General features: G+C 50.3%; 1 protein-coding gene across 2 annotated transcripts; it reads right to left on the bottom strand.

Moving 5' to 3' along the window:
• Positions 1-14,107: 14,107 nt before the first annotated feature.
• Positions 14,108-24,917, bottom strand: C2CD2L (C2CD2 like). 2 transcript variants are annotated; one of them, XM_066246493.1, is made up of 14 exons: positions 24,149-24,917; positions 21,589-21,684; positions 20,897-21,016; positions 20,618-20,728; positions 20,401-20,517; positions 19,118-19,229; positions 18,867-18,975; positions 18,095-18,159; positions 17,877-18,004; positions 17,612-17,786; positions 16,832-16,933; positions 16,557-16,693; positions 16,184-16,469; positions 14,108-15,186 (listed from the first exon to the last, which is right to left on the bottom strand). In XM_066246493.1, exons 1-14 carry the CDS (start codon positions 24,500-24,502, stop codon positions 14,975-14,977), a joined length of 2,124 nt encoding a protein of 707 aa, XP_066102590.1. In that variant the 5' UTR covers positions 24,503-24,917; the 3' UTR covers positions 14,108-14,974. The 2 variants fall into 2 exon arrangements, with proteins under 2 accessions (XP_066102590.1, XP_066102596.1); XM_066246499.1 differs by having other exon boundaries at positions 16,557-16,690.
• Positions 24,918-27,436: the final 2,519 nt, after the last annotated feature.

The following is a 27,436-nucleotide window of genomic DNA, read 5'->3' as shown; positions in this document are numbered from 1 at the left end:
TTTGTGCCTTGGTGGTGGTGGTGGGGGGTGGCTACAGCAGAGCGAGTGACCACTTGCTCAAGCCAGCGATCTTGGGCTTCAAGCCAGCGACCATGGAGTCATATCTATGATCCTACGCTCAAGCCAGCCACCGCACACTCAAGCTGGATGAGCCCGCGCTCAAGCCAGGGACCTCCGGTTTTGAACCTGGGTCCTCTGCATCCCAGTTGGACACTCTATCTGTTGCTCCACTGCCTGGTCAGGTCCTAATCTTATTTCTTTTCATTATTATTATTATTGTATTTTTCCAAAGTTAGAAGCCAGGAGGCAGTCAGATAGACTCCCGCATGTGCCCAACAAGATGTGCCATGCTCTGCCCATCTGGGGTATTGCTCCATTGCAACCGGAGCCATTCGAGCGCCTAAGGCAGAGGCCATGGAGCCGTCCTCAGCGTCTGGGGCCAACTTTGCTCCAATGGAGCCTTGGCTGCTGGAGGGGAAGAGAGAAATAGAGGAAGGAAAGGGGGAAGGCTGGAGAAGCAGATGGGTGCTTCTCCTGTGTGCCCTGGCTGGGAATCGAACCCGGGACTTCCACACACTGGGCTGACACTCTACTGCTGAGCCAATTAGCCAGGGCACTAATCTTATTTCTTTTTTTCTTTTTTTTTTTTAATTTTTATTTATTTATTCATTTTTTAATTTTTTTTTTAATTTTTTTTATTTTTTTGCATTTTTCTGAAGCTGGAAACAGGGAGAAACAGTCAGACAGACTCCCGCATGCGCCCGACCGGGATCCACCCGGCACGCCCACTAGGGGCGATGCTCTGCCCACCAGGGGGCGATGCTTTGCCCATCCTGGGCGTCGCCATGTTGCGACCAGAGCCACTCTAGCGCCTGGGGCAGAGGCCACAGAGCCATCCCCAGCGCCCGGGCCATCTTTGCTCCAATGGAGCCTTGGCTGCGGGAGGGGAAGAGAGAGACAGAGAGGAAGGTGCGGCGGAGGGGTGGAAAAGCAAATGGGCGCTTCTCCTGTGTGCCCTGGCTGGGAATTGAACCCGGGTCCTCCGCATGCTAGGCCGATGCTCTACCGCTGAGCCAACCGGCCAGGGCTATTTATTCATTTTAGAGAAGAGAGAGTGAGAGTGAGAGAGAGAAAGGAGGAGGAGCAAGAAGCATCAACTCCCATATGTGCCTTGACCAGGGAAGCCCAGGGTTTTGAACTGGTGACCTCAGCATTCCAGGTCAACGCTTTATCCACTGCGCCACCACAGGTCAGGCACTTATTTCTTAAATATTGGTATTTCTGTGTCAGCCTCTGTGTGCTCCAACAGCCCTGCCTCCTGTTACCAGGCTCGGTGAACAACCATGTTGTTCTTTGCACATCCATCCACACTTCAAGTCAGAAATGCAGCAGTGATCCCGGATTCCTCCCTTACCCGGCACATCCAATCCATTGCCAAGTCCTGTGAAATCTACCTTTGGAAACACAGGATCTCTCAAATTCATTCTCCATTCTTTTTATTTATTTTTTTTACAGAGACAGAGAGTGAGACAGAGAGAGGGATAGACAGGGACAAACAGGAACAGAGAGAGATGAGAAGCATCGATCATTAGTTTTTCATTGCGCCTTGCAACACCTTAGTTGTTCATTGATTGCTTTCTCCTATGTGCCTTAACCACGGGCCTTCAGCAGACCAAGTAACCCCTTGCTGGAGCCAGCAATCTTGGGTTCAAGCTGGTGGGCTTTTGCTCAAACCAGATGAGCCCGCGCTCAAGCTGGCGACCTCAGGGTCTCGAACCCGGGTCCTCTGCATCCCAGTCCGATGCTCTATCCACTGCGCCACCGCCTGCTCAGGCTTATTCCCCATTCTTTTTTTTTTTTTTTTTTGTATTTTTCCGAAGCCAGAAACGGGGAGGCAGTCAGACAGACTCCCGCATGCGCCGGACCGGGATCCACCCGGCACGTCCACCAGGGGGCAATGATCTGCCCATCTTGGGGCTTCGCGCTGCCGCAATCAGAGCCATTCTAGCGCCTGAGGCAGAGGCCACAGAGCCATCCTCAGCGCCTGGGCAAACTTTGCTCCAATGGAGCCTTGGCTGCGGTAGGGGAAGAGAGAGAGAGGAAGGAGAGGGGGAGAGGTGGAGAAGCAGATGGGCGCTTCTCCTGTGTGCCCTGGCCGGGAATCGAACCCAGGACTCCTGCACGCCAGGCCCATGCTCTACCACTGAGCCAACCGGCTAGGGCCTCATTCCCCATTCTTTTTTTTTTTTTTCCCTAAAGCTGGAAACGGGGAGAGACAGTCAGACAGACTCCCGCATGCGCCCGACCGGGATTCACCTGGCACGCCCACCATGGGGCAACACTCTGCCCACCAGGGGGCAATGCTCTGCCCATCCTGGGCGTCGCCATGTTGCGACCAGAGCCACTCTAGTGCCTGAGGCAGAGGCCACAGAGCCATCCCCAGCGCCCGGGCCATCTTTGCTCCAATGGAGCCTTGGCTGCGGGAGGGGAAGAGAGAGACAGAGAGGAAAGCGCGGCAGAGGGGTGGAGAAGCAAATGGGCGCTTCTCCTGTGTGCCCTGGTCGGGAATCGAACCCGGGTCCTCCGCATGCTAGGCCAACGCTCTACCGCTGAGCCAACCGGCCAGGGCCTCATTCCCCATTCTTTTTTTTTTTTTTTTTTTTTTTTTTTATTTATTCATTTTAGAGAGGAGACAGAGAGGGACAGAGAGAGACAGAGAGAGAGGAGCTGGAAGCATCAACTCCCATATGTGCCTTGACCAGGCAAGCCCAGGGTTTCAAACCAGCGACCTCAGCATTTCCAGGTCGATGCTTTATCCACTGTGCTACCACAGGTCAGGCTCATTCCCCATTCTTAATCTACTCTGCACTTCTCTAGTTTAAATGAACTAGAAGTAAATGCTTCCAGCCTGAATGTCTATACTAATCTAACTGGGCCCACAGTGTGCACTCTTGCTTACCTCCAAACCAGTAATTTTCAACTGGTGTGTTGCAAGATTTTTAAAACATATACGACCTTACTACTTAGGGGCACTGACCTCTTTTCCCTTATATTGTCGAGTAAAATAACAAAAGCCAACACAACAGCTGTCCAGTGTAGATGAATCAAAATTATACATGTATTTTTTTTTGTCAGGCAAAAAATATATTTTTGGTGTGCTACAGAAATTTAGTAATTAGTTTATGTGTGCTTGAGATGAAAAAGGTTGAAAATCATTGCTCCAAACAATTCCTGATGAAGCACTCAGAGTGACCTTTACAAAGTGCAAGTCTGATGAAACCACCATGCTGCTTTGAATTATTTTTTTAAGTAATTTATTTTAGAAAGAGAAGAAGAGAGAAATAGAAACATCGATCTGTTCCTGTATGTGCCCTGACCAGGGATCAAACTTGTAAACTTTGCACACTGGGACAATCCCCTACTGGGTTACCCAGCCAGGGCACCATTATGCTGCTTTGAACACTCAAAGGTATTCTGTTGACCTCAGGGCAAAACCGTACTGAGGTGTTCTAACCCTTCCACGTCTGGACCCTGCATACTTCTCCCGCTTGAGTCCTTCTCCACCTCACTTCCAGTGTCATGAGTCCTTCTCCACCTCACTTCCAGTTCTCTAGCCCCAAATTTCTTTCAGTTTCTCCACCACAGCTAGCTAGCCTCCTCTTACCTCTTGCTTGAAGGTGCTGTTTCCTTTGCCTAGAACAATCTTTCACTTCTCCACCTCCCACTTGTGTGATTTCTATGCATTCTTATGGTCTCAGTAAAGATGCTTCTTTTTCCAAGAAGTTATTCTGACATCACTCTCCTGTATTATCCCACTACAGCTCTATCATGTATTGTATTTTCTTGTTTATTTGTCAGCACTCAGTACCAGACTCAGTTCAGTGAGAGGGCAGGGATTGTACGTGTTCACCTTTATAATTCCATCATTTACCCTAGTGACTGAAACTCAGTAAGAGTTCAAAATATAGTTGTTAAATAAATTCTGTACCTTAGTAAAGTTCATTGGGATTAATAGTTATTTTATTGTGTTATATTTTTCTAATTTTTTTATTGACTGATTTTAGAGAGAGAGGAAGGGGGAAACATTGATTTGTTGTTTCACTTATTTATGCATTCATTGGTCCATACACACACAACCTTGGCATATGGGGAAGACTCTCTAACCAACTGAGCTATACAGCCAGGGCTAATGTGTTTTGTGACTATATAAATTACATATGCTTATTTTTAGGTTAAAAAAATATATAGCCTGACCAGACAGCAGCGCAGGGAATAGAGCGTCGGCCTGGGATGCAGATGACCCAGGTTCAAAACCCTGAGTTTGTCGGCTTGAGCATGGGATCATAGACATGACCCTATGGTTGCTGGCTTGAGCCCAAAGGTCACTGACTTGGCTGTAGACCCTGGTCAAGGCACATATGAGAAAGCAATCAATGAACAACTAAGGTGCTGCAACAAAGAATTGATGTTTCTCATCTTTCTCTCTTCTCTTTCTCTTCCTGGCTGCCCCTCTTTCTCTCTCTCTCTCTTTCTCACTTGCTAGAAAATAATGATAATAAATAAATAAAAATTTAATTAGACCCTGGTTAGGTAGCTCAGCTGGTTAGAGCGTCATTCCAATATGCCAAGGTTGCAGGTTCAATCCTAGTCAGGACAAACAAGAATCAACCAGTGAGGCCTGACCAGATGGTTCGGTTGGTTGTGCACAATTCTGATATGCAAAGGTTGTGGGTTCAATCCATGGTCTGGGCACATACAGAAACATGTTGATGTTCCTGTCTCTCTCTCTCTCTCTCTATCCCTTCTTCTCTCTCTAAAATCAATCCAAAAAAAAAAACTTTTTCAAGAAAACACATTAAATGTTCAATATAATTAAAATAAAGATACCATTAAAAATAGAAAATTTGCATAACTGGTGGTGGTGCAGTGGATGGAGCATTGACCAGGGATGCTGAGGTCCCATATTCAAAACCCTGAGGTCACCAGCTTGAGCATGGGATTATAGATGTGACCCCCATGGTCACTGGCTTGAGCTCAAAGGTTGTTGGCTTGAAGCCCAAGGTTGCTGGCTTAAGCAAGGGGTCACTGGCTCAGCTGGATACCCTGGGTCAAAGCACATATGAAGCCCTGGCCCGTTGGCTCAGCGGTAGAGCGTCGGCCTAGCGTGCGGAGGACCCTGGTTCGATTCCCGGCCAGGGCACACAGGAGAAGCACCCATTTGCTTCTCCACCCCTCCGCCGCGCTTTCCTCTCTGTCTCTCTTCCCCTCCCACAGCCAAGGCTCCATTGGAGCAAAGATGGCTCGGGAGCTGGGGATGGCTCTGTGGCCTCTGCCTCAGGCGCTAGAGTGGCTCTGGTCACAGCATGGCGACGCCCAGGATGGGCAGAGCATCGCCCCCTGGTGGGCAGAGCGTTGCCCCATGGTGGGCGTGCCGGGTGGATCCCGGTCGGGCGCATGCGGGAGTCTGTCTGACTGTCTCTCCCTGTTTCCAGCTTCAGAAAAATGAAAAAAAATAAAAAATAAAAAATAAAAAAAAGCACATATGAGAAAGCAATCAGTATCAGTGAACAACTAAGGTGCCACAACAAAGAATTGATGCTTCTCATCTCTCTTCTTTCCTATCTCTCACTCTCTAGCTAAAATATATATATAATAAAATAGTAAAATATATTTTATCAACTTATTCATTCAAAAGCATGGTTATAATAATACTTCATGAAATGTCAATCTTATTTTATTTTTATTTGAGAAGGAAGGAAGAGAGAGGGATGAGAGAAAGTGAGAGGCATCAACTCGTATTTGTGTCACCTTTAGTTGCCAATTGATTGTTTCTCATAGGTGCCTTGATGGGGGGGGGGGTATCTCAAGCCAAACCAGTGACCCCTTGCTCAAGCAAGAGACCGTGGGCTTCAAGCCAGCAACCTTTGGGCTCAAGCCAGCAACCATGATCATGTTGATAATCCCACACTCAAGCTGGCAACCCCATGCTCAAGCTGGTGAGTCTGCACTCAAGCCAGGGACCTCTGGGTTTTGAACCTGGGACTTCAACGTTCCAGGTTGATGCTGTATCCACTGTGCTATCACCAGTCAGGCTAGTTTTTTTTTTTTTTTCTTGTTTTTTTTTTCTGAAGCTGGAAACGGGGAGAGACAGTCAGACAGACTCCCGCATGCGCCCGACCGGGATCCACCCGGCACGCCCACCAGGGGCAACGCTCTGCCCACCAGGAGGCAATGCTCTGCCCCTCCGGGGCATCGCTCTGCTGTGACCAGAGCCACTCTATCACCTGGGGCAGAGGCCAAGGAGCCATCCCCAGCGCCCGGGCCATCTTTTGCTCCAATGGAGCCTTGGCTGCGGGAGGGGAAGGGAGAGACAGAGAGGAAGGAGGGGGTGGGGGGTGGAGAAGCAAATGGGCGCTTCTCCTATGTGCCCTGGCTGGGAATCGAACCCGGGTCCCCCGCACGCCAGGCCGACGCTCTACCGCTGAGCCAACCGGCCAGGGCCTAGTTATTATTTTGTTAATTGACTTTAGAGAGAGTGAGGGGGAGAGAGAGAGAGAGGCAGAAACATCGATTTGTTTCTCTATGTGCACTGACCAGGGATGGAACTAGCAATCTTTGTGTATCAGGATGACACTCTAACCAACTGAGCTATCTGGCCAGGGCTACTATTAGCCTTTAAAAAATATTTTTACTGCCCTGGCCGATTGGCTCAGTGGTAGAGCGTCAGCCTGGCATGCGGGAGTCCCGGGTTCGATTCCCGGCCAGGGCACACAGGAGAAGCGCCCATCTGCTTCTCCACCCCTCCCCCTCTCCTTCCTCTCTGTCTCTCTCTTCCCCTCCCGCAGCCAAGGCTCCATTGGAGCAAAGTTTGCCCGGTGCTGGGGATGGCTCTGTGGCCTCTGCCTCAGGCGCTAGAATGGCTCTGGTTGCGGCAGAGCATCGCCCCCTGGTGGGCATGCTGGGTGGATCCCGGTCGGGCGCATGCGGGAGTCTGTCTGACTGCTTCCCCATTTCCAACTTCAGAAAAAAATAAAATGAAATAAAAATTAAAAAATATATATTTTTACTGGCCTGACCTGTGGTGGCACAGTGGATAAAGCGTCGACCTGGAAATGCTGAGATTGCCGGTTCGAAACCCTGGGCTTGCCTGGTCAAGGCACATATGGGACTTGATGCTTCCAGCTCCTCCCCCTTCTCTCTCTCTGTCTCTCTCTCTCCTTGCTCTCTCTCTCTGTCTCTCTCTTTCTTCTCTAAAAAAATGAATAAATAAAATAAAATTAAAATAAAAAAAAATATTTTTACTTACTGATTGATTTTAGAGAGGCATGGAGAGAGAGAAACAGCCTGACCTGTGGTGCTGCAGTGGATAAAGCATTGACATAGAATGCTGAGTTGCTAGTTCAAAACCCTGAGCTTGCCTGGTCAAGGCACATGGGAGTTGATGCTTCCTGCTCCTCCCTCCCTTCTCTCTCTCTCTCTCTCTCCTCTCTAAAATGAATAAAGTAAAAAAAAATTTTTTTGAAGAGAGAAAGAAATATTGCTTTGTTGTTCCACCCATTTATGCATTCACTGATTCAGTCCTGAATGTGCTCTGACTGGAAAATCAAACCCACAGACTTGGTGTGTCCAGAGGATGCTCCAACTGAGCTACCCAACAAAGGCTAGATATTAGCTTTAATTTAGCAATTTCATGAAGAAAAGTTTCACTCACAGAGTTGTGTAGACCCAAACAATTTTTATAGAGCCAAAACTTCAGGATTGTTCTGTGATCCATATGTTTCCAAAATTAGAGGCTGGATAATTTAAATACATTCTGAGATTTGTTCTTTAAAAGCTGCCACAAAAACTTAAAGCATAATTCATTCTGTGGATCTCTGCCCTGGCCAGGTATCTCAGTTATTTAGTGTGTCATCCGGATATATCAAGGTTGTGGGTTCGATCCCTGGTCAGGACACATACAAGAATTAACCAATGAATGCATAAATAACTGGAACAACAAATCAATGTTTCTCCCTCTACCCCCTTCTTCTCTCTCTAAAAATCGATAGACTTTCCTAAAATTTCTCAAACAAGCAGTACCTGGCCTCCGCATACCCTACCTATATCTCTTGCTCAGTGGCCCCAGGCATGGCACTAGTGGCAGCCAACCTTAGTTAACAGTTTGGCCTCTCCTGGGAACCTCCAAGCCCAGCACAAGTAGCAGCCCTCTGCACATTGCTCTGTAGCTCATGCCAGGCAGCCCTGAGGCAGGGCACAGGCAATGGCTAACCCTGTACCTCCCAGGAGACCCCAGAGCCAGTGCAGCCAGTAGACAGCTTCAGACTATTCAGGATTACAACCCTACCACCTTCACAAGTGACACACACAAGGCATGGACTTGGTAAGCACCTAAGTGCCACTGAAACAAGTCCTGCATCAACTTAACTCCTCCACTGTAGCTGCAGCCAGTCCTCATAGTCAACTGGCTTGGGGGTCAATACCTCACAGAAAGCCAACAGCAATCAAGGCTCCACTACAACAGGACAGTGCACACAGCTCACAAAGAGGTACAATTGGGGAGCCCAGCTCAGATGACTGGGGAGGCTGTGCCACTGGGCGCTACAGGACACCTACTACACAAGGTCACTTTACTAAGTGTGGGAAATTAGTAGTTATACCTAATGCATAGGAACAACCATAGGGAAGCTGCCATAATGCAGAGACAAAGAAACATGTCCCAAGTAAAATCCCCAGAAAAATAACTAAATAAAATAGAGGCAAGCTAACTGCCAGAATCAGAGTTCAAAACAATGATTATACGAATGCTCGGCCTAATCTGTGGTGGCGCAATGGGTAAAGCGTCGACCTGGAATGCTGAGGTCACCGGTTCAAAACCCTGGGCTTGCCTAGTCAAGGCATATATGGGAGTTGATGCTTTCTGCTCCTCCCCCTTTCTCTGTCTCTTCTCTCTAAAATGAATAAATAAAATCTAAAAAAAAAAAAGAGAATGCTCGGCCCTGCCTGGTTGGGTCAGTGATAGAGCGTCAGCCCAGCATGTAGACATCCCTGGTTTGATTCCCGGCCAGGGCACACAGGAGAAGCGCCCATCTGCTTCTCCACCCCTCCCCCCCTCCTTCCTCTCTGTCTCTCTCTTCCCCTCCCACAGCCAAGGCTCCATTGGAGCAAAATTGGCACAGGCACTGAGGCCTCCGCCTCAGGCACTAGAATAGGTCCGGTTCCAACCGAGCAACACCCCAGATGGGTAGAGCATTGCCCCCTAGTGGGCTTGCTGGGCGGATCCTGGTTGGGCACAGAAGGGAGTCGGTCACTTTTGTGTGTGTGTGTGTGTGTGTGTGTATTTTTCCGAAGTTGGAAACAGGGAGGCAGTCAGACAGACTCCTGCGTTAGCCCGAGTGGGATCCACCTGGCACGCCCACCAGGGGGCAATGCTCTGCCCACCTGGGTGTTGCTCTGTTGAAACCAGAGTCATTGCCCTGGCTGGTTGGCTCAGCGGTAGAACGTCGGCCTAGCGTGCGGAGGACCCGGGTTCGATTCCCGGCCAGGGCACACAGGAGAAGCGCCCATTTGCTTCTCCACCCCTCCGCCGCACTTTCCTCTCTGTCTCTCTCTTCCCCTCCCGCAGCCAAGGCTCCATTGGAGCAAAGATGGCCCGGGCGCTGGGGATGGCTCTGTGGCCTCTGCCCCAGGCGCTAGAGTGGCTCTGGTCGCAACATGGCGACGCCCAGGATGGGCAGAGCATCGCCCCCTGGTGGGCAGAGCGTCGCCCCTGGTGGGCGTGCCGGGTGGATCCCGGTCGGGCGCATGCGGGAGTCTGTCTGACTGTCTCTCCCTGTTTCCAACTTCAGAAAAATGAAACCAGAGTCATTCTAGCGCCTGAGGCCGAAGCCACAGAGCATCCTCAGCGCCTGGGCCAACTTTGCTCCAATGGAGCCGTGGCTGTGGGAGGGGAAGAGAGAGACAGAGAGGAAGGAGAGGGGGAGGGGTGGAGAAGCAGATGGGCGCTTCTCCTGTGTGCCCTGGCCGGGAATCGAACCCGGGACTCCTGCATGCCAGGCCAACGCTCTACCACTGAACCAACCGGCCAGGGCCTGGAGTCTGTCCCTTGCCTCTCCACTTCTCACTTCAGAAAAATACAAAAAAAAAACAAAACCAAAAAATAAAAACAAAAAGAATGCTCAAGGAACTTAGTGAGGACATAGCAAGCATAAAAGAGAACCAGTCAGAAATGAAGGATACACTAATTAAAATGAAGAATAATTTACAGAAAATCAATAGTAGAGTAGATGAAGGCAAGAATAAAATCAGCAATTTGAAGCCCTGGCCAGTTGGCTCAGCGGTAGAGCGTCGGCCTAGCGCGCGGAGGACCCGGGTTCGATTCCCGGCCAGGGCACACAGGAGAAGCGCCCATTTGCTTCTCCACCCCTCCGCCGCACTTTCCTCTCTGTCTCTCTCTTCCCCTCCTGCAGCCAAGGCTCCATTGGAGCAAAGATGGCCCGGGCGCTGGGGTTGACTCCTTGGCCTCTGCCCCAGGCACTAGAGTGGCTCTGGTCGCAACATGGCAACGCCCAGGATGGGCAGAGCATTGCCCCCTGGTGGGCAGAGCATCGCCCCTGGTGGGCATGCCGGGTGGATCCCGGTTGGGCGCATGCGGGAGTCTGTCTCTCCCTGTTTCCAGCTTCAGAAAAATGAAAAAAAAAAAATCAGCAATTTGGAATATAAGGAAGCAGTAAACACTCAATCAAAACAGCAAAAGAATAAAGAAACCAAAAAGAAAAAGAAAAAAGAACATAGCCTGACCAGGCAGTGGTGCAGTAGATAGAGCGTCGGACTGGGATGTGGAAGACCCAGGTTCGAGACCCGGAGATCACCAGCTTGAGCGCGGGCTCATCTTGTTTGAACAAGGCTCACCAGCTTGAGCCCAAGGTTGCTGGCTCGAGCAAGGGGTCACTCTGTCTGCTGTAGCCCCCCGGTCAAGGCACATATGAGAAAGCAATCAATGAACAACTAAGGAGCCACAACTAAGAATTGATGTTTCTCATCTCTCTCCCTTCCTGTCTCTCTGTCCCTATCTGTCCCTCTCTCTGACTGTCACTGCCACAAAAAAAAAAAAAAAAGAAAAGAATGTAAGGAGCCTCTGGAACAACTTCAAGCATATCAACATTTGCACCATGGGGGTTCTGGTAGGGAAAGAGAGAATGAGAAATTGAAAACCTATTTGAAAAAAAAAAATGACAGAAAACTTCCCTAACATGGTGAAGGAAAGAGACATACAATTCCAGAAAGCACAGAGTCCTAAACAAGATGAATCCAAAGAGGCTCACACCAAGACACATCATAATTAAAATGCAAAAGGTTAAACACAAAGAGAGAATTTTAAAAGTAGCAAGAGAGAAACAGTTACCGATGAGGGAGCTCCTCTAGGACTGTCAACTGAATTCTCAACAGAAACTTTGCAGGACAGAAGGGATAGGCACAAAATCTTCAAAACAATGAAAAGCAAGGATCCTATTAAAGGGATGAGAGGGAAAGTGGACAGAGGGAAAGGAGATGAGAGAATGGGATCAGAGAAGGGAAAAAGATTGGTGAAATTATATACACATAACACAGCGTTATAGAGAGCAGAAAAGCAAATCCTGGAGGGAAGGAGGAAAGGCATTGGGAGGAGGAGGGAAGGGGGATGTTGAGGGAAACACAGGAGTGGGAGGGATGTATTCGGTGGGATTCTTGAATCTATGTACATACAATAAAGTTAAATCAATAAAAAAAAGAAAGGACCTACAACCAAGATTACTCAACCAGTAATGCTATCACTTAGATTCAAATGACATTAAAAAAAAAAATTAGCCTGACCAGGTGGTGGCGCAGTGGATAGAGCGTCGGACTGGGATGCAGAGGACCCAGGTTCGAGACCCCAAGGTCGCCAGCTTGAGCGTGGGCTCATCTGGTTTGAGCAAAAAGCCCACCAGCTTGAACCCAAGGTCACTGGCTCCAGCAAGGGGTTACTCAGTCTGCTGAAGGCCCGCGGGCAAGGCACATATGAGAAAGCAATCAATGAACAACTAATGTGTCGCAACGAAAAACTAATGATTGATGCTTCTCATCTCTCTCCGTTCCTCTCTGTATGTCCCTAGCTATCCCTCTCTCTGTCTCTGTAAAAAAAAAAAGGCCCTTGCCGGTTGGCTCAGTGGTAGAGCATTGGCCTGGCGTGCAGGAGTCCCACATTTGATTTCCGGCCAGGGCACACAGGAGAAGCGCCCATCTGCTTCTCCACCCCTCTCCCTCTCCTTCCTCTCTGTCTCTTTCTTCCCCTCCGCAGCCAAGGCTCCATTGGAGCAAAGTTGGCCCAGGCGCTGAGGATGGCTCTGTGGCCTCTGCCTCAGGCGCTAGAATGGCTCTGGTTGCAACAGAGTGATGCCCCAGATTGGCAGAGCATTACCCCCTGGTGGGCATGCCAGGTGGATCTCGGTCTGGCACATGTGGGAGTCAGTCTGACTGCCTCCCCGTTTCCAACTTCAGAAAAGTACAAAGAAAAAAAAATAGAATCGAAAAACATAAAGAGCTTCCCAGACAAGAAAAAGCTAAAGGACTTTATCACCATCAAACTAGGATCAGCCTGACCAGGCAGGGGCGCAGTGGATAGAGCATTGGACTGGGATGTGGAAGGACCCAGGTTCGAGACCCCAAGGTCGCCAGCTTGAGCGCGGGCTCATCTGGTTTGAGCAAAAGCTCACCAGCTTGGACCCAGGGTTGCTGGCTCAAGCAAGGGGTTACTCGGTCTGCTGAAGGCCCGCGGTCAAGGCACATATGAGAGAGCAATCAATGAACTAAGGTGTTGCAACGAAAAACTAATGATTGATGCTTCTAATCTCTCCATTCCTGTCTGTCTGTCCGTCTATCCCTCTCTCTGACTCTCTCTCTGTCTCTGTAAAAAATAAATAAATAAACCAGGATCACATTGCCTGACTAGGTGGTGGCGCAGTGGATAAAGCGTCGAAATGGCATGTGGAAGAGCAGGTTTGAGACCCCGAGGTCGCCAGCTTGAGCGCAGGCTCATCTGGTTTGAGAAAGGCTCACCAGCTTGAGCCCAAGGTCGCTGGCTCGAGCAAGGGGTCACTCTGTCTGCTGTAGCCCCCCGGTCAAGGTATATATGAGAAAGCAATCAATGAACTAAGGAGCCGCAACTAAGAATTGATGTTTCTCATCTCTCTCCCTTCCTGTCTGTTCCTATCTGTCCCTCTCTCTGACTCTCCATCTCTGCCACAAAATAAATGAATAAATAAATAAATAAATAAACAGTAAATTAAAAAACAAACAAATAAACTAGGATCACATGAACTGAGGCACTCTGAGGTTATATACCTTGCCCAAGGTCACAGAGGTAATTAGTGGAGCTGGAAATCAAATCTAGGCAGTCTAGATCCAGAGTCCATGCTTTTGACTCTGTAATACCCTGGAAGGAGCAGCTTGTTCAAGAAAGAGAAATGAAGGCTGACCAGTGGTGGCACAGGGCATCAACCCAGGATGTGGAGGTCCCAGGTTTGAAACCCCAAGGTTGCTGGCTTGAGTACAAGCTCATCAGGCTTGAGCACAGGGTCGCCGGCCTGAGCATGGGATCATCCATATCATCCCATGGTCGCTGGCTTGAGCCCAAATGTTGCTGGCTTGAAGCCCGAGCAGTCACTGGCTCAGCTGAAGTCCCCCTGCTCTGGTCAACATGTATGAGAAGCAATGAATGAACAGCTAAAGTGCCACAACTATGATGCTTCTCATCTCTTTCCCTTCCAGTCTCTCTCTCTCTCTCTCTCTCTTGCTTAAAAAAAAAAGAAAAGGAAATGTAGTTGCCGGTATCAGCCAATTTATCCTTTTTTCTGACCTTTTTTTTTTTTTCCTGACTTTTTACTACAACTTCACCCTTCAAAACCTCTTGCTCTTGTTCTCCCATCCTCTTTCTACATGTCACTTCCTCCCTGCAAGAACTTCTCAGCAGACCCAATATGTGTGTCACCTATCCCACCTCACTACCTGGGCCCCCTCTCTGATCCTCCCACTCCATCAACAGAACAGCCTCACTGCCCCTTCGCCTTTCAAAGGATAACCCGTTGTCCAGTTTATAAATTCCAGTTTGACTTTAATAAATTAAATTCCAAGCCATCACACAGCAATAGGTGTCATCTTCTCCCAACATACGGAAGTGCAGCCCTGCTTGTGCTCCATCATCACACAGTCTTTAAATGAAGCCCCTAAGGCCATCTGTCCAGGGAAGACTTCCCACCAGGCCACTAGGTCCCTCCTTCCAACAGAGCCACTGCTCATGGAGGAGGCATCAAGTACAAAAATGATAATAAGGGGAAAGGAGGGATGAGGACCAGAAATGGAGGCAAGGAGGTGGGGAGTAGCTGCCCCTCATCCCAGGCACTGACCCAACTTTTTATGAGCTGCCAATGTCCTCAGAGGACGACATTGGTGCTGGTCAGAGTAGAGACCTAAGGGAGGTGTGAGAGCCCCATCCCAAAGGGAATCGCCTACCTTCCTGAGACAGGAAAGAAGGGTCACCTGGGAGTGAAGCCCTCTCTCATCTGTTCACTGAAGGTCCTAGACCTCACATATAAATAGAAAAGAGAATAAATAAGGGAGGGAGAATCAGCTGAGGAGCTGAGCACCCTGGGACTCCCCTGTGGGGCCACTGTCAACAGCAGGCTAACAGTTCTGAGGAATGCCCACATACCAGGACAGAGCCCTCTGCTTACTCCCAGCCACCCACTCCCTCCAGGTCCTCGGCAATGGGTACTCATCTCTCACATGCTGCCCACCCTTCCAAATGGCCCCACAGCCTGGGATAGACAGTGCTTCCTGGAACCCAGAGGGCTTCCCTGGCTCAGGCTGTTGGAAATCCAGGAAGGGGAATGGAAGGGGATGTGGGGAATGGCCTGAAAGGACTCCTACTCGATCCTAGCTCAGAAGGTGAGGTGGGCCCTCAGAGCTGAGGGCTGGGGTTGCCGTTAGCCTTGGGTTTGGATTTGAAGGAAAAGCGCTTAATAAGGCGGCGAGAAAAGCTGCCAGCCTTCTTTCGGACACTGGGTGTGGTTGTCGTGTTGGAGAGGTCATCGTGGGATTGGCTCAGACCAGGTTCCTTCTGTCGTGGTCTCCGGCGGAAGATAAGCTTGGTGCCACTGCGCAGGAAACTCACTGTGGGGGAAGAGGGCAGGCTGAGGCAGACAGAGGGACACAAAGGGGGTGTGGTGAGGGGGGGAGCAGAGAAAAGACCAAGCGTGGAGGGGTAAAAAATGCAGAACAGAACCAGGCCTTTGGCCTAGAAGCCAGTCTTCCTTGGGAAAGAAAGTAGAGACAAAACACATCCTTTATCCTTCCCGAGGAAAAACTCATGGGATTCTGTGTGCACTCCTGACTACTGGCCCTGATGAGGGATGTCATGGGGCCAGCTGCGCTGTGATGATAGACTGAAAACTGGGCCTCTTTACTATGGGAACTCAAAGGCTGAGCAGAGGCTGTTTCTAAAACAAATGTCCTCAGAGGCAGACATGAAGAAACAAGGTTGATTAAAACTGACTTCTTCCAAGATGTGAGCAGGAAGGGATGTATCTTGAAAACTTCAGAGAGGCAAATTCAGGCCAATATAATGAGGAAGGTGCTCAGACAACAGGCTTTAGACTTAGGAATCTCATTATCCCAAGAAGTGATGCAGGCTTACATCATTAATAGTTAAATGCATTTGTGGTTGACAGACTCATGGACAGAGGGATGAAGATGTCTGGGAGCAAGCCCTTCATCTTCACAAGTTTGAAGAAGTACCACAGCGATCCACAAACTGTGTCACTACAAGAGGGGCCCTCCTAGAGCTAGCCTGGGGTAGGATTTTTCATATTCACCAGGGAAATAGTACAAAATAAAAGGGAAGAGAGAAAAAAAAGGAACAAGGGAAGGAAGATATATACTTAAACACAGGAGAAAAGAAAAATGGTGGTAAATGATGCCCCAGGACCGAAAGCATCAAGTTCGCCCTCCTACTATAGCTTGGCTGAAACAGGCTGGGATCTTTGACAATCCTTAAGGAAAAGAAGGATAGGGCAAATTGGCTTGAGACTTTCGTGTCCCTAAGGGTCCAGTAGGACCCAGGTCATGATACTCGGTATAAAAGAAGGGGGGGCTGCCAATACGTCCCCACCTTTGTGGTCCTTGAGGCTGCGGGTTTCTAGGGCACCAGTAGATCCTGTTTCTGACTCGACATCATCCACAGATGGCCTCTCAGAAATGTCCGAACGTGTTGTCTCATCTGCTTCCTGGACACTTGTGGGGCTGGAGAGAACATCTAGGGGTCCTGGAAACACAGCTGGCGGGTCTGAGGGAGGTGAAGAGGGACCTCCGCTGTTCCCTGCATAATCCTGTACTGAGGCCTCCAGAGATGCCGCATAGCCTAGGGACAGTGCCAACTCGTCCTGAGCAATGGGCACCTGACAAGAGGGACAAGTGTTAATGGACCGGAGTGACCCACTAGGTCTTCCTTCCTATGCCAGCTCCTCTCCCCAGAGCCCTGTTACCTTGGAAACACCAGAGATGATGAGAGTGCTACGCTTAGTGGGTGTCTTCTTGGCTGCTCGCCCACTGGGTTCAGTCAGCTGGCGAATCGCTGTCTCTGCTACAGGGTCCAAGCCATTGGAAAGGTGGCTCTCCCCTGCTGGAGATACAGAGGGTAGATGACTTGACTCCTCCCTGGCTCCTTCTTGGACTTAAACTCCTGGGCCCCATCCAAAGTGGTTTTTGACTCTGGGGCCCCAGAACCAGCCAACATCACCCTTCCAAGTTCCCAACTCACGGCTGCTGCTGTGGGAGGCACTGCTGGGGCCACTGCTCTCACTCAGCACAGTTGTTGTCTTCTCAGTCACCTCCACCTTGGACGGGGAGCGGGAGGGGGAGTCTGGTGGGTGGGGGAGGGTCAGTGAGCTGGGAGGTGCTTTAGAGTGGCTCCCACCCCATCTTTGTTGAGATGTAGACTTGGTGACTCAGAGGACAGGGGTGACTAAGAGATGATTAATCACAGGAGTGATTAAGACAATGCCATGGGAATCAATGGGAGTGTGGAAAAGTGCCATGGGGCTCACTGAGGGTGTGGGGGATGCCAGAGTTGGCACACACATCCACCAGAGGGAGGGGGTTCCATGGGACCCCTAGAGATAGGAGGAATGTCAATGGAGGGTTCCTGGAAGTAGAAGAAATAGCACGGAAGACACTGGGTGTGTTGAAGGACTCTACAGGGTATTGGAAGTTTGTGGGCAGAGGGAGGGATGATAAGGCAGTTGGGGCTGGGGAAAGAGATGGGAACAGACCTGTGAAAAGACAGGGAACCTGGGGAGGTGGAAGTACAAGAGTCCCATGTGAGGGGTTGGAGGGGCCAGGACTGAAGTGGGATGGGAACAGTGGGGGAAATGAAAGAATCTAAGGGAAAGTCTGAGAGAAACAAAGATAATGAGGAAGCTGTGGTCAAAAACCAGTGGTAGTGGAATTAGGGCTTTCTTTTACCCTTTCCTTGTCCTGTCATGGGTCTGCAGTTCAGAGCCCCTGGCTAGAGCTGAGATATCAGGATGCTCCTTTTTACCTAATTTGCCATCTACACGAGGCCGGGACTGGACAGTGGTGACAGTGGTAACAATGGTGCCATCGGGCATGATGGTCCGGTCCAGCTCGATCTTCTTGGTAGGTGTGATGCTGGGGCGTGGAGTGGAGGGGTTGGGAGTTCCCAGGTTCTGGGGGGTGCTCTCTTCATATTGGAGCTGTCAAGGGGTGGAGGAGCAAAGAGGCCAGGCCTCAAAGAATGCCTTTCCCTGTCTCCTCCCATCTTCCCTCAGGGGTCAGCATCTCACCTCCACTGCTATGGTGGCTGCCAGCCCCAGGGCCTTCCCTGGCCCAGGGGTGAGCGGGCACACCTGTCTTTGGGACAATGGTCTGGAAGGAGAGCCCACAGGCAGTGTGGCCTGGCCTAGAAGTTCAGCTGGAGAAAGGGGTAGCACTGTGAGTAGGGCCCATGACCAAGCCCCAGTCAGTGTCCACCCAGAGGTGCTCCTTCCTGCCTTGTACTCACTGGCTCCACAGTTGCTGCTCCTCAGCACTTTGAGGGCCAGCTCCCGGCTGTGGGGGCCCAGATCCCTGTGACCAAGAGAAGGAGGGGCAGGGAAGGAGCTTAGCAAAGGGAATCCACCCTCGAGCTGAGCACAAGTCAGGCAGAGAGATATGTGCATAAATAAAATGGTACAAGTGCTCCAATCAGATTAATTCCTGCCCCCCCCAATACTTTCTCTTCCCAAGAGAATGGAACAGGGCTTAAGTGAAGACCATACTCCGCAGCTGGGCATTCAAAGCCTCCCTGGTCTTGCCCCCCTCTACCTTCCCAGTCTCTCTATGTCAAACCACCATCTTTCCTTTGCTCAAGCTCTTCCCTTTGCCAACACTTGTCCCTCACAGTCTGTTGAAATGTTACTCTAAGGTGTGGTTTAAATATTACCTCCTCCATGAAGCCTACTCTGATCCTTATGCCCCTACAGGAATTAATCGCCTCCACATTAGCACTCCCATGCATTTTTTGTAAACGTTGACTAGAACACTTATATTACCTTCATTATATATATATATATATATCTGTCCCTGCCTCAAAACTGATATCAAATCAGGGGTGGGAGTGTATTTTGGTCACGTTTGTATCCCCAGGACTTAGGTTAGGACCTGATATACAAAAGGGGCGTACACCAAGGCTTAGTGAAAACAGAGCTGGTTCATGCCAGGACTATGCGGGAAGGAGGTAATAATTCTCAGTCTGCCTGTGGGAGCAGGGGTGGGGGTAGGGGAGTCCTTCTTACAGTGCCAGGTCCTCAGTCCATTCCACCTCGGGACCAGCCCTCATGGGCTTGGTCCACTTCTGTTGCATGGGGTTATCGAGCTCAGCTACACAGCACAACTCTCCAGTGCCTGAGAAGAAACAGAAATTAGAAGATGCTCAGACAAAAGATGGGAAGCCACTGGAATAGAAAGGCACTGAAACCCTTGGCAGAGGGGTAGGAAGCACCTGCAACTATGCCTTGGCAGTCCCCTAGCCACTTCTAGCTCTCACCTTCCAACTCATTTCCCAGGTGTGATGCTCGAAGCTGCCGTAGGAATAACCGGGTAGGTCTGGAGATGGCTGGCTTGGAGTGAGTCACCAAGGGTGGCTTCTCACTGGGTACCTAAGAACAGAAGGTAAAAAGAATTCTATCGGGGTTTCGTATGTAGCAGAGCAGCTCCCTCGCTGCGATCTATTGAAAGTCAGCCCTCGCCTGACCTTGTCGGTGGCGCAGTGGATAAAGCGTTAACCTGGAAACGCTGAGGTTGCTGGTTCAAAGCCCTGGGCTTGCCTGGTCAAGGCACATATGGGAGTTGATGCTTCCAGCTCCTCCCCCCTTCTCTCTCTCTCTCTCTCTCTCTCTCTCTCCTCTCTATAATGAATAAATAAAAAAAAAATCTTAAAAAAAAAAAAAAAAGAAAGTCAGCCCTCGACACAAGGGTTTGTCGTTCCTTCTTCCTTCCTTCCTCCCTCACCCGCCCGCCGGGACTTTGGGGAGGGGGGGGGGGCCGCGGCCTCCGTCCACGCTCACTGCGCCTTCCCGTGGCGCGTCCACGCCTCCCATGAGACCCGCGTGGCCTGGGCCGCCCGAGCAGGCTCAGGAGTTTTTTTTCTTAAAAAAAAAAAAAAAAAAGGAAAGAATTCCAATATAGCCTGACCTGTGGTGGCGCAGTGGATAAAGCGTCAACCTGGAACGCTGAGGTCGCCAGTTTGAGACGCTGTGCTTGCCTGGTCAAGGCACATATGGAAGCTAATGCTTCTTGCTCCTCCCCCCTTCTCTCTTTCTCTCTCTCCCCTCTCTAAAATGATTAAAAAGGGAGAAAAAAAAAAAAAAAGAATTCCAACATAGTACCCTGGAGAGAGTACGCCTGCAAACTATTTGCTTTGGCCCTGGCCGATTGGCTCAGCGGTAGAGCGTCGGCCTGGCGTGCGGGGGACCCAGGTTCGATTCCCGGCCAGGGCACATAGGAGAAGCGCCCATTTGCTTCTCCACACACCCCCCCTCCTTCCTCTCTGTCTCTCTCTTCCCCTCCCGCAGCCAAGGCTCCATTGGAGCAAAGATGGCCCGGGCGCTGGGGATGGCTCCTTGGCCTCTGCCCCAGGCGCTAGAGTGGCTCTGGTCGCTGCAGAGCGATGCCCCGGAGGGGCAGAACATCATCCCCTGGTGGGCGTGCCGGGTGGATCCCGGTCGGGCGCATGCGGGAGTCTGTCTGACTGTCTCTCCCCGTTTCCAGCTTCAGAAAAATACAAAAAAAAACCCAAAAAACAACTATTTGCTTTGAGTGCATACTCACTGGACCTCCAGGGGCCGAGCAAGCCCTGAGGTTGACCATCATGGCTGGTTGGGTGCTGACGATAGCATCCTCAATCAGTTCTTCAATAGTGGAGAGCTCTACTTGCTCCTCTCCTCTCTGCAGTGAGGAGAATAGAGAATACAGAGGTGGAGCCCCAGCTCTGCCTCCTCTGGTGTGCCTCTTCCACTCCTTCCTTCCCCCAGAACTGCTGCCTTACCTCTCTGGCCTGCAGTTTGGGAAGTACTGTCAGGCTGAGATCTGGGCGATCTTTGAAGGCCCAGGATACTAGCAGCCCCTCACCAGGAATTTCCTCCAGGTTGACTTCCAACTGGGAACAGGGACAAAGAGGTTGAGTTGACTTGCCCCCCTCCTTGAGTATTCCCAATCCTCAGGACCCTCCCTTCCCAAATTCCATCTCAGAAAGGAACCAAACTGAAGAGGCTGAGGCAATTGAACCACCCCCCTACCCAACTATGTTTTTCACACTCTCCTCCACCTGTGTTGGTGGCAGTGTCAGAGTGATGTGGTAGGTCTCCATGGAGACAGCAGCAGGGGACTGTTGGGTCACAGAGACTGGGAACATCACTTCCTCAGCAGAGAGCTGGCAATGCAGTACCTGAGATAGGCAAGGCATGGAGGCAAAGAGGGTTAGGCACGCAGGAAAGATACCCAATCCTGCTTGTCCTGCTCTGTAATGGGTCAGCCGACCCTTCCCCACTGCAGTTGTTCTTGAGAATTCACTGTTTTGGGGCCACATATCCATAAAAGAATCATATAAAAGCCAGAATCCTCTCTCCAGAAAATGTAGATATAAAAATATGTACTACATTTTGCATGTAACTTTAGTGGGATTCTCAGACCTCTTAAAGCCATTCCTTGCAAGTGTAAGTCATTCACTGACTTCACATTAAGAACCCTTGGATTAGCCCTGGGCAGGTAGCTCAGTTAGTTAGAGTCATCTCTATATGCCAAGGTCTGGGTTCAGTCCCCAGTCAGGGCACATGCAAGAATCAACCAATGGGTGCACAGATGGGTAGAACAACAAATCAATGTTTCTTTCTTTCTACTTTCCTCTCTTTCTACAATCAATAATAAAATTTTTTTAAAAAAAGAACCCTTGTACTAAAGAGAACTCTTGAAATTAACCCCCTGAGACCCTAAAGAAGGCATTGCCCATCAGACTCTTACCATGGTGTGCTCTGATTGGTCTACGCAGGTCACATGACTAATGCTGGCTCTTAGTGGGAGTTGAGGCACCTCCTCAAAGGCAATTTGGATGGAGCTCTGAGGGAGTAATGTGGACACAGGATCAGGTCTCTGCAGCTACCCCACAGGGCTGGCCTGCTCAGTTGCTGGCTGGGCCCTGACACTGCAGAGGCCTCAGCTGCAGGCTGGCTTCTGACCCCTCCTTGGCTCAGGGCTCTAGAATATGAAGTGTTCTTGAACACCACATTGCAAGGGGTCTGCAGCAGTTAGGGAGAACTGGGAAGCTAGACTACCTCAGAGATCAGATCACCTTGAGCAGAAGACTCTAGATTCCTCCTGGAATACCAGGAGCCTCTCTCTTCTCCCCTTAACTTCCTATTCATCCTCTACCCTACACCCAAAGAAAGGGATGCATAGAAAAATAATAATAGCCTGACCAGGCGGTGGCGCAGTGGATAGAGCGTTGGACTGGGATGCAGAGGACCCAGGTTCAAGACCCCGAGGTTGCCAGATTGAGCACGGGCTCATCTGGTTTGAGCAAAAAGCCCACCAGCTTTAACCCAAGGTTGCTGGCTCCAGCAAGGGGTTACTCAGTCTGTTGAAGGCCCGTGGTCAAGGCACATATGAGAAAGCAATCAATAAACAACTAAGGTGTTGCAACACGCAATGAAAAACTAATGATTGATCTCTCTCCGTTCCTGTCTGTCTGTCCCTGTCCATCCCTCTCTCTCTCTGAAAAAAGAAAAATAATAATAAAGGTGTTGGTTAGCACCGAAACATAATAGCTGGGCAGAGAAAGACAGGCTTAGCTAAGGGTAAAATCAGATCAGAAAAGCCACTTATTCAAGGTGAGCTGGAGAAACAAGGCTGAGGCTTCTTCCAGATAAACAGGATGCGGATGCACAAGACTATGACTCTAACCATATTCTTGGTGATGAAGACAGCTCAGTATGGCCTTGGGGAACTTTACTAGAGGGACTGGGAAGGAACGCAAGATGAAAGGGCTCCAAGATTCCAAGGGCCTGGATAATTTCTCAAAACAGAAAGCAGGGTGGTACTAGGGAGCAGAAAGCTGCTTAGCTTAGGTCTTGAAAGAGCTTTCCAATTATTCCACAGTAGTGGAAGCAACCTACAGTGGCCCCATCTAGAGAGCAGGATGGGAACAAGAATGGAGCAGGGGGCACAGACTGAGCTGACAGCTCTTCCTTGGGTTTTGGGATGGGAGGAAACAAATCCACAGGGCTCATTTGCCTGGCAAACCAAGGGAGCCCATTTCTCTGCTTCTGCAGTTGTCCTGTAAGAAGGCCAAGCCCAGGGAGATAGGGAGATAGGGAGATGGGGAGATGGATGCTTGGAGCCCCAATCTCCCCACTCCCTGCAAGGGAGGCCAATGTCCAGCTGAGTCAGCTGCCCTTGAGAGTCATCCTGATCCAGGGACAAGGTACAGAAAGAGCTGGGTGGAGGTGTGAGTTCAAGATGTAGACTGAAAGATGTCATGTGGGTGTCTGCTGGACAGCTGGTCAAGAGACAGAGCAAACATCTTGCGTGGCCACTTCTGTTTCAAGGTATCTGGGGAGCTAGTAAAACCCTCACACTAGTTGTGGCTGGAAATGGATAACCATCTAAGCAAGGGGCCTGATGGATGTGAGGGTAAGGAGAGATTACTGGGCCAGGATGGATGGGGGCTCCATGAGAAGGAGACCTCTACCTCCCACCCCACCTCTTAGTCTTATGATCATACTTCCTGCCCCACCTCCTGGGAGGCCAAATGCCCATGGTGCAATGGGAGGAAGTAGACTAGGCTGGTTTGTGACTGACACTCAAAAGGACAGCTTCAAGCTCATCTACTGGGAGGAACATGGATTGTCAATCTGCTCTCTACCCAAACACCTTTCTCACAACACATCAGCATGGAAAAAGATGTGTTACAGAGGTTGCTGGTTCAATCCCCCATCAGGGCACATACAAGAACAGCCCCAAGTTCCTGTTTTCCTGTCTTAACCTGCCTCTCTAAAAATAAAAAGTAAAAAAGAAAGAAAGAAAAGAAAAAGATGTGTTAGACTGTAGCAATGAATTACTGAGGGGAGGGGGTGGGGGGTAATTCCTTGGGAATCTGCTTGATCACACCAGGGATTTGGGACACAAAATGTTTACTGGATGTGGTGGCAGAAGAACAAGGCAAATTCCTTGGGAAGGTGCACCTGTCTCCCTTCTACATCCCCCCCCCCAACACAATCAGCACACAGACTAGGCGGAAGTGCCCTCTGACACCAGGATTAGCGTTGCTATGAGAACAGCAATTTATGCAGGGATTTGGAGCCAGAGTACCTTGACCACAAGAATCGCGAATTTGAGATACAGCCAGATTTCTGCAATCTTCAGCCTCACCTGCACCCTTTTCTGATCCCAGAAACGAAGAGAAGTGCTAGGGTTCCCCAGTTGGTCCCCACCCCCATCTGGACCTCCTGGTATGAGCGAGCAGTCCCTCCCCTGGAAGGAAAGGCTGAGTGAGGGGGATCCTATGTGCTTCTGTCCAACTCACCCCATCCTTGCAGGCCTGCTCGTTGAGCGCTCGCACCCAAGCACGCTGCCAGTTCTCCCGGAAAGACTTGAAAGCGAAAAGTGACGCCAGGAGGCTCCGGACGCCTGGCTCCTCCGGGGCGCCGACCCGAGTAGCCCGCAGCTTTAGCAATGAGCGCCACACGCCGAGCTCCCGCAGGGAGCCCGCGGACTCAGTAGCTAAGGCGGGTCTCGGGCTCCGGGCCCCGGGGGTCCTCGCCAGACACAAGCCCCGGGCATATTGCAGCAGCCAGCCGAACACCGTGAGCAGCGAGGCGGCGAAAAGGATCAGCAGAGCGGCCCAGCCCAAGTCCCGCTGCCCCCAGCCCGGATCCATGCTCCGCGCGGGCTCCAGTCCCAGTCCCAGTTCTAGTTCGGGCTCAGCCGCTGCCCCGGGGGAGCATGGCCCAGGCGGGCCGTGGGGCGGGGGCGGGCTCCCCCGGGGCTAGGCGAGCGGGCTCGGGAGCTCTCCGGGGCTAGGTACCCGGGACTGGTGGTTGCCACAGATATCAGGAAGAGGAGGTTCTAGGGTTCGCGACGCCGGGGTCCCTCTCTTCGTGGTCGGGTCGCTTCTCGGTCCGGCAGTCCGACTCGGGTTGGTCGCCAGCCCGCGCCGACTTCTCCCACCCACGGCGCGGGCCCCGCTGGACTCCAGAGGGGACTCCTCTGCAGAAACAAGGGGGCTCGCGGGCCAGCACCAGCTCAGGGAAAGCTGCGGGAGCAGAACTGACACTGACAACACGGCCGGCGCCCCGCCCCCACCCGCCCTTAAAGGAGCCGCACCCGCGCGGGGTGGGGTTTGGCTAGCCCCGCGCAAAAGCCCTGGAGGAGGGCTGGAGCCGAGGTGGTTCCGGGGTTGAAAATAGGCGGGATCTTTGATTACCCCGCCCCCTCCTGGATTGAGGGTACTCCCTCTTCCCAGAGCTCACCGCTAGAGTAACTTGACTTGCGGTGGCGGGATAGTTCGATTGGTAGCAGCAAGCTTTATCTCCGGTCCGGGCACATACAAGAACAAATTCAGGTTTCTCTCTATTTCTCTGTCTCCATCCCTCTCTCTCTTCCCCTCCTTCCTCTCTCTCTAAAACTAATAAATAATTTTTTAAAAATTTTAACATTAAAAAAAAAAAGAGTAACTTCACTCTCCTGAGATGCTGCCTCCGCTTTCCCTTATGCTTCTTAGATTTCTATAATTTGGACCCCTGTGGGGTTAAGGTGACTCCTGTGGACAGCATTATCCTTTCTCTGAATACCTCCAGGTTCAGCAGCTAGAGGACCTATCATCCAAATATCTAGTATCCCATAAGCACCAAAAAAACTGGTATAATAGGTACATCTTTTCCTAGATATGAGAGTAGATTTCATTCCTAGAGGACAGGGGCTTGTCATTGCTTCTGGAGGCAGAAGAATAAAAATTCTACAAAAGTATTCAAAGGGCCTGACCAGGCGGTGGCGCAGTGGATAGAGCGTCGGACTGGGATGAGGAGGACTGAGGTTCGAGACTTCGAGGTCGCCAGCTTGAGCGCGGGCTCATCTGGTTTGAGCAAAGCTCACCAACCTGGACCCAAGGTCGCTGGCACCAGCAAGTGGTTACTGGGTCTGCTGAAGGCCTGCGGTCAAGGCACATATGAAAAAGCAATCAATGAACAACTAAGGTGTCGCAATGAAAAACTGATGATTGCCTGACCTGTGGTGGCGCAGTGGATAAAGCATCGACCTGGAATGCTGAGGTCACCGGTTCAAAAAACCTTGAGCTTGCCTGGTCAAGGCACATATGGGAGTTGATGCTTCCTGCTCCTCCCTCCTCTCTCTCTCTCTCTCTCTCTCTCCTCTCTAAAAATTAATAAAATTTAAAAAAAGAAAAAAAAGAAAAAAAAAAGAAAAACTGATGATTGATGCTTCTCATCTCTCTCCGTTCCTGTCTGTCTGTCCCTATCTATCCCTCTCTCTGACTCTCTCTCTGTCTCTGTAAATAAATAAATATCTAAAAAAAAAACACCCAAAAAAAACCCACAAAAGTATTCAGAGGAATTTCCATTTCCCAAGAGGTCCTTTTCCACAGACATTGCAAGGATTTTGGCACACAGAGCTTCCTTAGAGAGGTAAACTGGCAAGGTGTTAAATATCTCTCTCCTAAATACAGTTGATAGTCTGAGGAATGAGTACCTGGGAGTAAACAATGTCCTTTAAAGTGTTGAGTTGCAGAGCTAGGCAGAACCTGACAGGTCAGCAACAAGGTGTCTGAGCCAGAGGACACAGTGGATAATGGGGGAGTCTGGAGCATCCCTGTATTTCAGTGTAAGGAATGACGGGATGAGGGGGTAACCTTGCTGTGGCCCTACCCATGCATCATCACTGGACTCCAAAAACAGTGGAAGATTCCTAGAATGTGGTTTTCTAATCTTGAGGGGAGGAGGAGAGAATTCAGGGCCAGAACCTAGGGATACAGGAGGAAGCTATCAGTGGGCAGATAGCTAGGGCTTAGAGGAGCAGGTTCCATGGAAAGTTGTCCAGATGCAAAGTTTCACTATGAAACCTCTCTTCCCCCAAGAACCCTTCTTCAGGAACCCTCTGACCTTCCAGGGGTCTCATTTCTCTTAGACCTTGACTTAATTTCCTCAACTTCTCCACTGAACACTTGCTCCTGTTACTGCTTCACAATTCAGGTTTCCATGAATCTACCTATTTTGTTCTTTCACTTGTTGCTTAGACTGTAGTACTTATTTCATTCTGCCTTAAAGGCTAGCTGGTTGTTTATATATATGCTTTTCCCACTGAGTGGTCCAGGCTGGTGAGCTTTGCTCAAACCAGATGAGCCCGCGCTCAGCTGGCGACCTCGGGGTCTCGAACCTCTGTCCTCCTCATCCCAGTTCGACGCTTCTTAAGGAAGCAGCTTAAGAGTGGGGCCCTGTTGCCTGACCAGGTGGTGGCGCAGTGGATAGAGCATCGGACTGGGATGTGGAAGGACCCAGGTTTGAGACCCTGAGGTTGCCAACTTGAGCGCGGGCTCATCTGGCTTGAACAAAAAAATTAATAAAAAAAAGCTCACCAGTTTGGACCCAAGGTCGCTGGCTCAAGCAAGGGGTTACTCAGTCTGTTGAAGGCCCATGGTCAAGGCACATATGAGAAAGCAATCAATGAACAACTAAGATGTTGCGATGAAAAACTGATGATTGATGCTTCTCATCTCTCTCTGTTCCTATCTATCCTTCTCTCTGACACTCTCTCTGTCCCTGTAAAAATAAAAATAAATAAAAATAAATGAATTTAGAAA

This window comes from Saccopteryx bilineata, chromosome 1 (genome assembly GCF_036850765.1).
Source record: "Saccopteryx bilineata isolate mSacBil1 chromosome 1, mSacBil1_pri_phased_curated, whole genome shotgun sequence".
Classification (NCBI taxonomy): domain Eukaryota; kingdom Metazoa; phylum Chordata; class Mammalia; order Chiroptera; family Emballonuridae; genus Saccopteryx; species Saccopteryx bilineata.
Note: the sequence above shows the minus strand (reverse complement) of the source record. Positions and strands in the feature narration are given on the sequence as shown.

Excerpts from the sequence above, each read along its gene's own strand:
- C2CD2L (XM_066246493.1), bottom strand. The coding sequence starts at position 24,502 with ATGGATCCGGGCTGGGGGCAGCGGGACTTGGGCTGGGCCGCTCTGCTG. Across the intron at positions 18,005-18,094 it reads GAGCAGCAACTGTGGAGCCA|CTGAACTTCTAGGCCAGGCC; the intron begins GTGAGTACAAGG and ends CCCTTTCTCCAG. Across the intron at positions 16,934-17,611 it reads TCGTGTAGATGGCAAATTAG|ACTCCCCCTCCCGCTCCCCG; the intron begins GTAAAAAGGAGC and ends CCCACCCACCAG.